Below are 12,984 nucleotides of genomic sequence, written 5' to 3' on the forward strand. Positions count from 1 at the left end.
CAAAAACAAAAAACAAAAACAAAAACCATTCACCAAAAAGAACTCTCATATCCCAAGAAGGTTTTTCAGTGGCCTTGGTCTCAGCATGGCTCCGCCAATTTCAAGCCCCGACCATACACGTATGTCTAACTGAATCAGTGGCCACACACGGCCAGCGTATCGTTAGTCACAATACAGCAGTAAGGTTGTGAACATACCTGAGCAATGTTCAAGGTCTAGAGCATTGGAGGATGGGCAGGACAAGACAGGACAGAACAAAAATAAAGGAAGAAAAAAAGAAAAGACAAAACAGTGACTATGAGGCCAGCCTCAAGGAACCCCAAGTCAGCATAAACCCGCCCACATGTCAGACCACCAAAACCAAACAAGCACACACCAAAAAAAGAAAGAAAGAAAGAAGGAAAGAAGTGGAAAAATTCAGCAAGGCGGCCACTCTGAAGATATCAAGGGTTATAAAAATACACCCAAAGAACAACAACAAAAAGTCAAAAAAATATGATTAAGTCATGTGTAGGTTTCTCTGGCAAAAGGTAACTTGAAGCTGGCCTTATAGAAAAAAAGCAATGCAAAACAAACCAACTTTAAAAATATCTCGCTTTATATTTAAACATTCTTAATGCAATATATAAATGATAGTAGAAGACATTGTTGAATAAACTGTATACTGAAAAGGTCATCAAAGAGTTCTTAACTGTTTTGCTCGGTTAGCTACAGTGAAGATAGAAAAGAACAGCGCAGATCTATAGACTTTATCGGCTTCCAGCATAATACAGTACCTGCTTATTTAAACCTAGCATATTGCAGACCATATCCCTGGAATAAGGCTGCTCCAATACATATCTCAACAAAGCAGTCTGTGGTTCAAACAGATCCTTTAAAGGAAACAAAAAAGAAATTATTGCATCAAGGTGAACAAAATGTGAATTTAAATTTTTCGGAATTAAGAATAAAGTCTCCCATGGCACTTGTTTCCCACAGTAGGCAAAATCTAGTGGGAAAAAATGATATTTAACGTTTACGGGTTATATGTTCCCACTTTAATTGTCTCATTTAAGGGTTTTAAGGGTTAAAAGTCAAGACAAGAGTAGAATCAGATGTTCTCATTCCATTTTAGAGTGTGTACCTAAACAGCAACTTCATGCTCTCAGTTTAGAAAGCCTTTTGTTCTTGGGATATCTCGCAGATGTAATGAAACACCATCATTAGGGTTTTTGCTTCCTTTCTGTACAAAAATGGTAATTTCCCTCTATGTCTCCAAGCACATGATTTCTTATAACTGATTCTAGTCTGTAGAAGCACTGCTATAAAGGCACATCTGCCATGAGAGCCTTTTATGAGTTTTTGGCTGACTTTTAAACAATCACCAGGTGGCTTGCCTGTCCCCTCAATATTAGCTGCTGGGTCCCATTTCTCTGGTGAAATTGTCAAAGTGACTTAAGCACTTACACACAGTTTTAGAAAAGGAGTACTGTGTCTTTCACTTTAGTGACTCCTCACTGACAGCACACAGTCCTAGTACAGCTGGTTCGTGTGCAACACAAACAGACAGATTGTGGCTGCCTTACTCTGGATTTGCATGTTTGTAGAGTGTCTGAGTCGCCAGTTTGCTACACAGGGATCACGTTTATTCTGTGTTGCTGCCAGAGCCATCACTTTGATGTCACTGCAAAGTTTACTTCAGATACTATTTGTATAATGGTTGTTTGGTTGTTTGTGTTTTGTTTTTTTTTAAATAGATCTCTTAGAATTCTGAAAGAAATGATGTGTGGCGGGGAGCAATTTAAGCTGATTTTTAAGATATGCTTTTAAAACTGTACTAATGGAACTGTGAGGTAGAAGTGAACAACAATTACTGCCTTCATAAACTTTTCCCCTTTAAATGGTTCCCCATGCCTCTGCTTGTTGCTCCTTCTCCCACTTGTGCTGTAAAACAGCTGCAAAAGTGACAGACATGCACAGCCCATCGAGAAGTAACCGTCAAGGATTCCTTGTGAGGCTGGAGGGATGGCTGCTCTGTCAAGGGCCAGGGTTCGAGTCCTAGCAGCCCCAGGGCAGCCTACAACTCTGGTTCTCAGGGATCTGATGCCCTCTTATGACTTCCACAGGCACTGCATTCATGTGGCATTTGGACATACATGCAAAACACTCAGACATAAAATAAATATAAAAATCTCAAAAAACTAAATAAAAAAGGGTTCCTTGGGTCATTTAAAACACAATAAGCACTTGGGAGGCAGAGGCAGGTGAATTGCTATGAGTTCGAGGCCAGCCTGGTCTACAAAGTGAGTCCAGGACAGCCAAAGACACACAGAGAAACCCTGTCTCAAAAAAACCAAATCAAAACCCCAAAACCACAATAAGCGGAGTCTGTTAGACACAGAGGCTGTTTGCAAGGGTTGTTTGTGGGCAGTTTGGTTTTGCTTGCTTGGGTTTGGTTGGTTTTCTTTGAGACAGAATATATCACTCTGGTCTAGAACTTACTCTGAAGCCCAGGATAGCCTGGACAGCAGTGTCCTCTTGCCTCATTCCTCTAAGTTCTGGGGTAACAGACATGAGCCACAACAACTGGCTTTGTGAGTACAGTTCTCAGGACAAGGAGGCTAAAGCCCAGCACAGTTTGCAAGACTGCTCATTAGTGCAGTTAAACAAATGCTGTGCCTTAGCAGCAAAGTCTCCCAGTTTCAGGGACTACAAAACCACTCTCTTTGCTTTGGTATTAAACCTAGAAACACTACTTCAGACACATCGTATTTGTCATAAACATCACTGTTAGGAAAAGAATCTTCTGCTTAGAAATCTAAAAAGGAGAACAGATACCGTTCCCCAACGTACTCTTGAGGCTAACCACCATTTCCCAATGTGACAAGGGTAAGTACCCATGGGGGGATGTTAATGGGTGTATGTCTTGAGCTCAAACTCGGAGTCTTTTTTTTTTTTTTTTAATTTATAGCCTTAGACAAGATCTGTTCCTAAAGAGTTTTCTTTATCTAACTACTTTGCCAGGGGTGAATCCACACATCACAGAGTATGTGGGGGTAGCAGAATGACATAACAACCATACCACATGGTGCAGCCCTCAACTGCCATGGCAGCACTGAAAGGCAAAGGCAAGAGGACCACTGCAAGCTCAAGGCTGGACTACTCTACAGAGTTCCAGGCCAGCCAAGGCTACACAGCAAGACCTTAGCAAAAGGGATGGAAACCAAAGACACAACCGAAACACACGCCACGAAATATAGTAAGCCATAAGCTATGCTTCTTTAAAACATTTGCTTCTCTAGACTATTAAAGGGCAATTTGACATCGAACACTAGACAATATGAGATGGTGGCTCTTAGATGCCCAAAAGTTACACTGAATTTAATACTTACCTTGTCATATGGCAAAAGGCCTTTCAGAGGGAAGCGGAGAGTTGCAGGGTCCAGTTTCCATGAGTTACAGATGGCTCCAGAGTTGTTCACAACTGGCAGAAGGCTGCAACGGCCTGTATGTATTGCAAAAACATTTCTATGTAAATCTGACCGAGGCAATACCAGGTCGTTCACCCCCTTTTAATACTTAATAAATATGCATGCCAAGCCAGGCACTGGTTTAAAATGCCTTTAGCAATATTGCCAGGAAACTGAAGTGTGAGAATTTTTATTCCCTGTATTTCTTCCAGATGGCTGAACAATAAATCAGTACAAGGCTTCCAAATGCAAAACCGGTGCATTTTGTTTAAGTGTCTAAGGTGGAGGTCAGCAAAGTAGAGTCCCTGAGCCAAATCTTCCTGGCTCTCTGCTTTTGCAAAGCCACCACAGACTGCACACAACACCAAGTTCACGAGATGGACCTGTCCAAATACCGTCTGAGATCTCTTCTCTAGGGCTAACTCTTTTCAGGACGTCCCTAGAAGACTCTGATGTAGCATATGCCTGATGCCTCAACAGCAGCATCACTTAGATAACGCACAGAGAGCGCAAGCTCAACCTACCTGAAATAAACTCAACATTGTCTTTCTTAAAACCTGCTTCATTTCTGCAATCCATTTAATGATATTAATATCCATTCAGTTACAAAAACTAGAGAGCTCAGAATTTTCTGTCCAGAATTTATAGTTTATTTTTATATTCCCAGAGTCTAGAACAGCACTGACTCATAAATTCTCAGTATGTGATCATTAAAAAAAAAAAAAAACAAACCAATGATCTGTATTCCCAGACAGTTATGAGGCTACTATAATTCCTAGAAATAATTTGGAAATATATTTGGGCATTGCAAGGATTATCAAATATCATACCAAACATAAGAAAGTGCATACTAAAATGGCCAGTGAATGGCAAAGGTGTGGTCACATAGACTGGAAGTCTGGCATTCTCAATACCATGGCAATAGAAGAAAAAGCTGACATTCCCAGTTGTCTGGCATAGGAGGCGTTTCCAGGGGTGGAGCTCAGATGGTAGATTGTTGAGCAGGCATGAAGCCCTGGGTTTGATCCCTACAACAGAGTGTGGCAGCACATGTCTGTAATCCTTGCATTTAGAGGTAGAAACAGCAGATCAGACATTAAAGGTCACCCTTGCCTACATAGTGTCAGGCTAGCCTGAGTTTTATAGACCTTATGTTAAAAAGCCAGAACCAAATAAATGAAAGGTGTATCTAGCTAATTAAAATACACAAAATAGGATAAAGTGTTTCCAGTCAGCCATAACACGACTTCTGGAATGGTCTCACAGGAAAGCTCCACCATTCTATGAGTTCTGCCTCTTCCTTATCCAAAACCCTGAAAATAAACATTATTAGTTTCCTAGAGTGATACAAAGTGGCAAGCCACTCATAGGAGGCCAAAAGACTCCTAAAGATCACTAAGGATCAAGCCTTATCTAATCTACTAAGTTGTACTCTTACCACAAATGGAGTTTATCCTCGCTGTGGGCCTGAAAGTATCCACAAAGTCTGATACCAAGTTTCCTAGTAACTAAAAGAAAAAGAAAACAAATGAATATAAAAATAATATCAAGATTACTCTGCACAGTGTGATCATCTATCAAAATTCAGAAACTAGGCATAAAGAATTAGTACAAAGCCTGGCATGGACAATTTTTTTAATGACTAGTGTGTTTTTCTTTTTCTTCCAAATACTTGTCACTCCACGTGTCCCTAAGTTAAGCCAAGTCATACCACTATATCCTTACATAGTCAATGAAACTGGATATTTTTTAAGCACATAAGAACTGTCATTGGACATGGTGGCACACACCTTTAATCCCAGCACTCGGGAGGCAGAGGCAGAGGCAGGAGGATCGCTGTGAGTTTGAGGCCAGCCTGGTCTACAAAGGGAGTCCAGGACAGCCAAGGCTAACACAGAGATCCTGTCTCAAAAAACAAACAAACAAACAAACAAACTATCTCAGTGGGTTAATAGAGACACAAAATAAATATATTATTCTAAAAATATGGTTCAACTGGTAAAGGTGCTCGACACTAAGGCTAATGGCATCAGTGTGATCCCTGGGACACATGGATAGAAAACTGACTTCTACAAAGTCACTTCGGGTCTGTAGCCACAGGCATGGTGTGTCCAGTCCCTACACACACAAATAGGTATTACGTGTAGTAAAAATATGTACTATCTAAGGACAGAGTAGCTGTCTGGACATGTGCACACGGCACTATCCTTTCTTTGGAAGCCCTCTCTCTCACTCTGGGGAATTGTTCTTCCTTTTCCTGTGTTTGCCTGGATACCTAAGTCATTATGTTCAAAAGGGCCAGTGAGGTGAAAAGGTTCCGCAGGTGAAATTACCTTGCTGTGCAAACCTGATAACCTAAGTTTTAATACTACACACAACTGGCAAAGGAAAAAACCAACTTGAAAAGCTGTCCTAGCTCACACTCATGCTGTGGTGTGTGTACAGACATATATATTATGCTGGATAATTTTGTGTCAGCTTGACACAAGCTAGAGCCATTTGAGAGGAGGGAACCCCAACTGAGACAACACCTCCATAGGATTAGGTTGTAGGCAAGCCTGTAGAGCACTTTCTCAGTTAGTGATCAATGGGGGAGGGTCCAGCCCATAGTGGATGGGGCCATCCCTGGGCTGGTGGTCCTAGGCTCTATAAGAAAGTAGGCTGAGTAAGCCATGGGCAGCAAGCCAGTAAGCAGCAGCCTCCATGGCCTCTGCATCGGCTCCTGCCTCCAGGTTCCTGTCCTGCTTGATTTTCTATCCTGACTTCCTTCAGTGATGCACAGTGATAGAAGTGTAAGGCAAATAAACCCTTTCCTTCCAAGTTGCTTTGGTCATGGTGTTTCATCATAGCAATAGAAACCCTAACTAAGACATACTCTGTGTGTGTGTGTGTGTGTGTGTGTGTGTGTGTGTGTGTGTGTGTGTGCATGCAATACAATTGTATTAAATTTTGATGGTAATTTAAAATTTTAGAAAATGCAAAATGTACCCAGTGTGGAAGTTTTCCCTCGGGATATAGTTTCCTGATCTCTGTGACTGCAAAATAGGCTGGTAACAGGCAGGCATTTCGTTCCAAGATGTAAGCTATAACCTAAAAGAAACAAAAAGACAACATTACTCCTGACTCACACATAAGACCTTTAAATACAACAACGGCAATGACAAAAAAGAATTTAAAAATTAGGAAGTAGGGCTGGGCAAACAGCTCAGTTGGCGATGTACTTATATCTGTGTGGCTACCCACAAAATGCAGGTTAAAAAGACTCACTTCTGGTACCCAGACAGGATGAATACGTTCAAGAGGTCTGTTACACGTCATGACTCCAGTTAGCCAGAGTATACTGTTAATGTGAAAATGGCTAAGTGAATCTTCAATGTCCCAACATTTGGGAAGTGGAGACAGGAGACTCAGGAGTTAGGACCTATCCTCAGCTCAGCTGCACAACAGTTCGCAACTAGGCCAGTTACATGCTACCCTACCTCAAAAACAAAAGACTGAGAGGTGAACTATGCTGAACGACTGGACCTAACCGTTCCACAGGATATACGTATACATGCGCACACACAATTTAAAAAGCAGAATTTTTATTTTAAAATATTAACAGAGGAATTCTCTTAAATAATGTATAAGAATGAAGGGTAATTAACCACAGAATGCATTGTTGGTAGTTAATACCTTAAAATCTTTTAAATATTCATAGATTTAAGACAGTAACAGAAAATTCTTATAATACTATTATTAGTTAAAAAAGACAAAAGTGGCCACTGTCTATCTTATAATGGTTTAAAATACTTTAGTACCTATACTTCTTTCATAACTGTTTAGGAGAAATTAAATTTTTCTTTAATTTCCTTTTGAAATATAAGAGCTATGAAACAACAGCACTATTAAAAATGACTTGGGCTGAGATGTAGCTCAGTGGCAGAGCACTTGATTAAAACTGATTTACTTCAGTGGAAGGAATACTCTATAGCTACTGCAAGTTATGTGAGCGTGTGCTGTGTGAGGTATGTGCACATGTGTGCAGCTGTCCCCACCTATGCATGTGCACACAGATGCCAGAGGTGAGCATCAGGTGCCAGCCTGCTGTTCTCTGCTGGGCTCACTGACCAGCCTAGCTCTGTCCCACAATGGCGGGCTATCGCTAGGGGAGCAGGGCTCATGCCTGGCTTTGACACAGTCCCATAACAACAGGCTATCGCTGGGGGAGCAGGGCTCATGCCTGGCTTTGTCACATGGGTGCTGGGTTTCTGAACTGTTTCCCTTGTTTTTCAGCAAGTGCTCTCAGCCACTGAGCCATTTCCCCAGCATAAGACACTGTGAGTTTAAAAGCACATAACCAGACCTAGAAACGGAGGCACGTTCAAACTTAAATTACCTCTCTTGCTGCCAGAAGCTGCTGGACAACAGCAGAGCTTACTGTATTCGGGATTGTCAAGATTTTCTCCAAAATCACTTTTAGGAGGTCTCGAACACCCTAATAAGTAAGGAGACACCATGGGTTAAAAAAGTAAACATAAAATCCTTTGTGAGAAAAACTGTGTTGTTTCCCTCATGTGAAGTAAGATGCACACTGTGAAAATACAACCCTGTCTGAAAGCAGCCACCTCTTACAATTAGGAAACAATACCTTGTAATCCACTCCTCCGATGATTTTCCGAACCAGCTTAAATGTTAAGGCCCAAAGCTGTGTTCTTTCCCATTCAAGAGTGTCAGAGTTTATCAACGATTCACACACCATCCTGGGGTGGGAAAAGATTCCAGTTACAAGAAAGCCTCCCTCAGATTCCCTAGTGGGCACGGACTGTGGATGCTGGGTGTTCTAAGTGCCATGCCATGCATGCTTTCTACAACCACTCTGTGAAAGTGTTCCAGGAATATGGAACATTTCCTATGTATTACTTAGAAGAAAGCTCAAATGTGAAGTCCACCTAAATGCTATTCACCATGCCATAGTTTCACTAGAAAACACAACACTGTCAAAAGCTTTTGGCTAAATGTTTATCGTTTATCAGGTGGCAGCAGGTGACCACATTACACTGTCGCCTCCACAAGCTTCTGTGAGAAACGACACTGACACACACCCCTGAGGGAGTTAGAGGGACGGTCTATGTTGTCTGGGCAGGGCCAGAGCCAGCTACTTCTTGACTGCACTCTTTTTTGCAGACTTTCGAACTCTATGGAACTAGGAGAAAGGCAGGTCACAGCAGGCAACACCTGAGTCCCTGGATGAAAGCCCAACACAGGTCCCAGTAGATGACTGGGTGTGGAAAGCTTCTTAAGGACTTCGGCCCTTGCTACACTGGATTGTAATTATGACGCACTATGAAAATAAAGCGAAAGCAAGGCTGGAGATGGCGAGCCAGCAGTGCAGGGCACATGCTGCTCTCACAGAAACCCCGAGTCCAGTTCTCAGAACCCCTGCAGGAGGCTCGCACCAGCTGTTAACATCTAACACCTTCTCCTGGCCTCCTCGGGCACAACCAGATACATGGCGATCAGGCCATGTGCACACAAACAAATCACACCTGAGACAGAAAACCTGCCTCTTAAGCTGACTTACGTATGGGTTGTGCACACGCCCCTTCCACCCGTGTCTGGGAAGGTCTGTCCACGCTCATCCCACCCACACGTACCTGGGTGGAAGGAGGCCAGTCTCCACCGCCATCGCCAAGCAATCATACAGGAAGGAGATCCTTTTGGGACTGTGCTGGCCATGGATGAATTTAACAATCCACTGGACACACTGCTCATGTGACTCCTAAAAATTAGAGAGCGCTCTTACTGCAGCCTGAAGTTACAATTTCTGACTAACATAAATGGCTAATATTATACTTGGGAATGTATTAATACCATAAATGAAACATTTCACTGTGAACATGAGTAAATGCAGATAGTTCCTAAAAGAGCAAGATGAAGGAAGTCATATTTAGCTGCAGGCGTGGTGGTGCACACCTATAAGCCTAGTACTTGAGGGGCTGAGGCATAAGTAAGGCCATCCTGGGCTGTGTACAGAGTTCTAAGTCAGCCTCAGCTATATTTAGCATGACCTTGTACCCAAGTAAATAAACTAATTAAATATAGTATTTGTTATATTAATTTTAAAATCTTACAATTAAATAGATTAAACTTCTACCATAAAATCATATTAACAAATTCATAGCCAATATAAAACCCACTTAATTTACTACAAGTAGTATCTTTATAGGGTGATATAATTATTCCATTTGTTGAAAGAAAAAACCCTAATATAGATGGGTACCTCAGTCTGATGAAAATTTAAACGAATCTAAGCCCCATGAACCCAAATCAGAGCCCACTGTGAATCCCATGACAAATCAAATGTCTAGATTTTTATAAGTTAAATATGATACTAAAAGTCATGCTCATATCGAAGTCTGCCCATTCCAGGACACCCCAGAAGAATGTATATGCCTCCTTTTCCACATGATCACTGCCCCTCATACGATTTAGACTTGTCGATTTTATTTTTAGCTTTCTCTCTCCATATATAAGCTACTTGAAGGGTCACACCTTAATTTACTAAATGCTTAGGGGATTCCTCTAACAATTAAATATGGCTAGTGAGATGCTCATCATGCAAAGGCACTTGCTTCCTTATGGCCGAGGTTAGCTTCTTGACTTTGGTTCCCAGAACCCACAGAGTAGACAGAGAGAACACACTCTTGTCACTCATCCTCTGACCTCTGCTCTGCACAAGTGCTGTGACACACACAAAACAAAACCGATAATAATAATAATAATAGTGAAAAAAGCCCAAGACAAATTAAAAATGTATGGAAGATGCTAAATATTTAAAGAAGTACAAAGTGAAGTTTTACCAGGATAAAGTTACTCAGTGCTCGATACCATTCTATGGTATATCTCTAAGGAGTGAAGACTCGTGTGCTAGCACTGGGAGTGTAACTACACAGCCCTTATGAGAAACAATTAGGTAATTTCCATAAAATTATAAATATTGTTGGGTGGTTATGCATATTTTTATCCCAGTACCAAGGACGCAGAGACTGGAGGGTCATGAGTTCAAGGCCAATCATGTGTGTTAGACATCTACCCTCCATAACTAAAAAAAAAAAAAAAAAAAAAAAAGGTAGGTAGACTATCTGTTGATTTATCAAAATTATGTCCAGTAACTGATCCTATGCCTGACCAATAACACTATTCACTATGACAGTATTTAAAGTAGAAAAGTTAAGAGAAACACCTAGCTAAGCCTGGTGGTCCATGCCTACCATGCTAAGAAGCAGACTAGGGGCCGCTGCTGAAAATTCAAGACTAGCCTGGGCTATACAGCAAAACTCTGGAAAAAAGATAGAAAAATTCCAAAGTACGTAGACAGTTAGTAAAGAATGTGGTAGACAGATATTCAAGAACATGTTAGAGCTGGGCGTGGTGGTGGACAGCCAAGGCTACACAGAGAAACCCTGTCTCGAAAAACCAAAAAAAAAAAAAAAAAAAAAAAAAAAGAACATGTTAGACTGCTATTAGAAATAAGAAAGAAAAAGTAACTCAACAAGTTACCTTCAGAACTTATTAGTAAGGGCAAGAAAAGTTTGGCGCTAACTGCTGAACACTACAAATGCCATGTGGTGAGTCTGCAAAAATAATTCTGAGACTGGAGATGTAGTTTGGAGACCAGTGTGTGCCTAGCATGTGGGGACATGATAGTTCAGAGACGAGAGTGTTCTTAGCATGTGTGAAGCCCTGCGTCCAATGCCCCAGCACTGTTCACAGAGAGAAGCAGAGATATGACGCTGTTAATCCCAGACCTCGGCAGACAGGCGAACACACACCAGGCTGCTGGCTTCAGACTGGAAAGGCAGGAGGAGCGCCAGCATTTGGAACCACTCCTCTGCCTTATGTATTTCCGATTCACATCCAAGTATTTTTTTTTTTTTAAATAAAAAGCTTAAAACTTGGAACATGCTGTCTTTAGGATCTACACTTGGGTGGCAAATCCCACTGCTGGCAAAGAGGGCGCAGCAGCTCACTCCCTTCCAGGTGCACCGCCAGAAGACACTGTACACCTCCAACAAGGACTCTTAACCACTGAGCCATCTCTCCAGCCCCGGCATTTTTTTTTTTTTAAATAAAGACATTTTTCTTTAACAAGAAAAAGTTAACACATGTGCTTCCATTTGAAGAACAAATATATAAAACAGGATAAAAACGACCTTATATAATCTAATATGGAAGAAACTTTTAAAAAACATCCTCCCACTGTGATCTTACTTACCTCGAACTTTCAACACGGGTTCTCCAGCAAATATACAACTGTAAAATGATGGACAGTTTTATTTTTCCCTTTCCTACATGATCTTAAGAGATGGATCAAAGTAGATGTGAAAAGTAAAAAAAAGGGCATTGATGGTTAATGCCTTTAATTCCAGCAGAGGCAGGAGGATCTCTGTGAGTTCGAGGCCACCCTGATCTACAAGTGAGTCCTGGACAGCCAGAGCTACACAGAGAAACCTTGTCTCGGAAAAACAAACAACAAACAAAACCCCCAAACAAAAACTTTAAAAAGGAGAGCATTAAGTGCATGTTAGACATGAAATCTCTCACCTGAGAAAGCCCATTCCAAAACTGTCGGAAGGCTGCCAAACAGCTAATTAGTTTTGTTTTTTCATCCTCGGGGGTGTCCATAAACATCCTGAAAAACAAAAACTACATTATTTGCTACTAGTTTTTAAAGGGTACATAGCCTGCAGATTTTGTAACTCTTCCAAACCAACATAAGTAAAATCTTAACACGATAAATCTGAACAAAAGTAAAATCACAAGAACTTGCCCGACACATACTCACCCTGGGAAAGCCTCTTCTATAATTTCAGTTTTCTGCAAACAAACAAACAAAAAAATAGTAAACGACCCGAATAACAAAAGATGTGGTGGGCGATGTCCCCTAAAGAAATACTCTAGGGCAAGGAACTGTTACCGGGACCGCGGCGGGAAGAATACTTTCCCTGGAATCTGACAGCCGACCTGGGATCGCCATTCCGGTCCAGAGCCCAATGTCAAAACAAAGGGGGCGGGAAAGGAACCGACCCAGGCCCAGAGCCTGGACCCAAAGTCTCCCCCTCCCCGAGCCATCGCCCTAGGTTACGGACAGTTGCACCCACCACCACCTCCTCGAAAATGCTCTGCAGCTGGGTCTCCATCGGAACCGTCGAGCCCCGGCCTCCCGGGGTGCCGGGCAAGGCGCGGGTAAGCCCCTGGATTCGGGAAGAATGGAGCGGAGGGGCGGAGCCACAGGCAGGAAGCCGCTGCTCTTCTCCGTCGCTTCCTTCAGAACCCGCCCGGAAGCTCAGCAGGGCGTGGTGCTCACTCGCTACAAGTCGCTCCGATCCCTGTAGCCCTGTCACATGGTTCCGTGTGCAAAGGTTGCTCGCAAGCTGACAAGCTCTCCTTTGCACCACCTCCTGGCTGGAAGAGGAGCTGCGTCGCGTTTGGAGTTCACTGGGTGTCTGTTAAGGGCTGATCTTATGAAGCAGTTGATACCACATTAATTATT

General features: G+C 42.1%; 1 protein-coding gene across 3 annotated transcripts in view; it reads right to left on the minus strand.

Moving 5' to 3' along the window:
* MED23 (mediator complex subunit 23) overlaps positions 1-12,744 on the minus strand; it is a 43,574-nt gene extending 30,830 nt beyond the window's left edge. The window contains exons 1-11 of one of the 3 annotated variants that reach the window (XM_084776430.1): positions 12,593-12,744; positions 12,277-12,308; positions 12,036-12,123; positions 9,086-9,210; positions 8,080-8,191; positions 7,828-7,926; positions 6,438-6,539; positions 4,888-4,957; positions 3,372-3,484; positions 777-872; positions 198-215 (exon numbers count right to left, since the gene is read on the minus strand). In XM_084776430.1, the coding sequence (XP_084632556.1) occupies positions 198-215; positions 777-872; positions 3,372-3,484; positions 4,888-4,957; positions 6,438-6,539; positions 7,828-7,926; positions 8,080-8,191; positions 9,086-9,210; positions 12,036-12,123; positions 12,277-12,308; positions 12,593-12,631 (894 nt within the window). In that variant the 5' untranslated portion in view covers positions 12,632-12,744. The remainder of the gene's footprint in view (positions 1-197; positions 216-776; positions 873-3,371; positions 3,485-4,887; positions 4,958-6,437; positions 6,540-7,827; positions 7,927-8,079; positions 8,192-9,085; positions 9,211-12,035; positions 12,124-12,276; positions 12,309-12,592) is intronic. The other 2 variants (XM_084776431.1, XM_084776432.1) reach the window with 2 other exon arrangements.
* Between the last annotated feature and the right edge of the window lie 240 nt (positions 12,745-12,984).

This window comes from Acomys minous (assembly GCF_964271855.1).
Source record: "Acomys minous genome assembly, chromosome: 3".
Taxonomy (NCBI): domain Eukaryota; kingdom Metazoa; phylum Chordata; class Mammalia; order Rodentia; family Muridae; genus Acomys; species Acomys minous.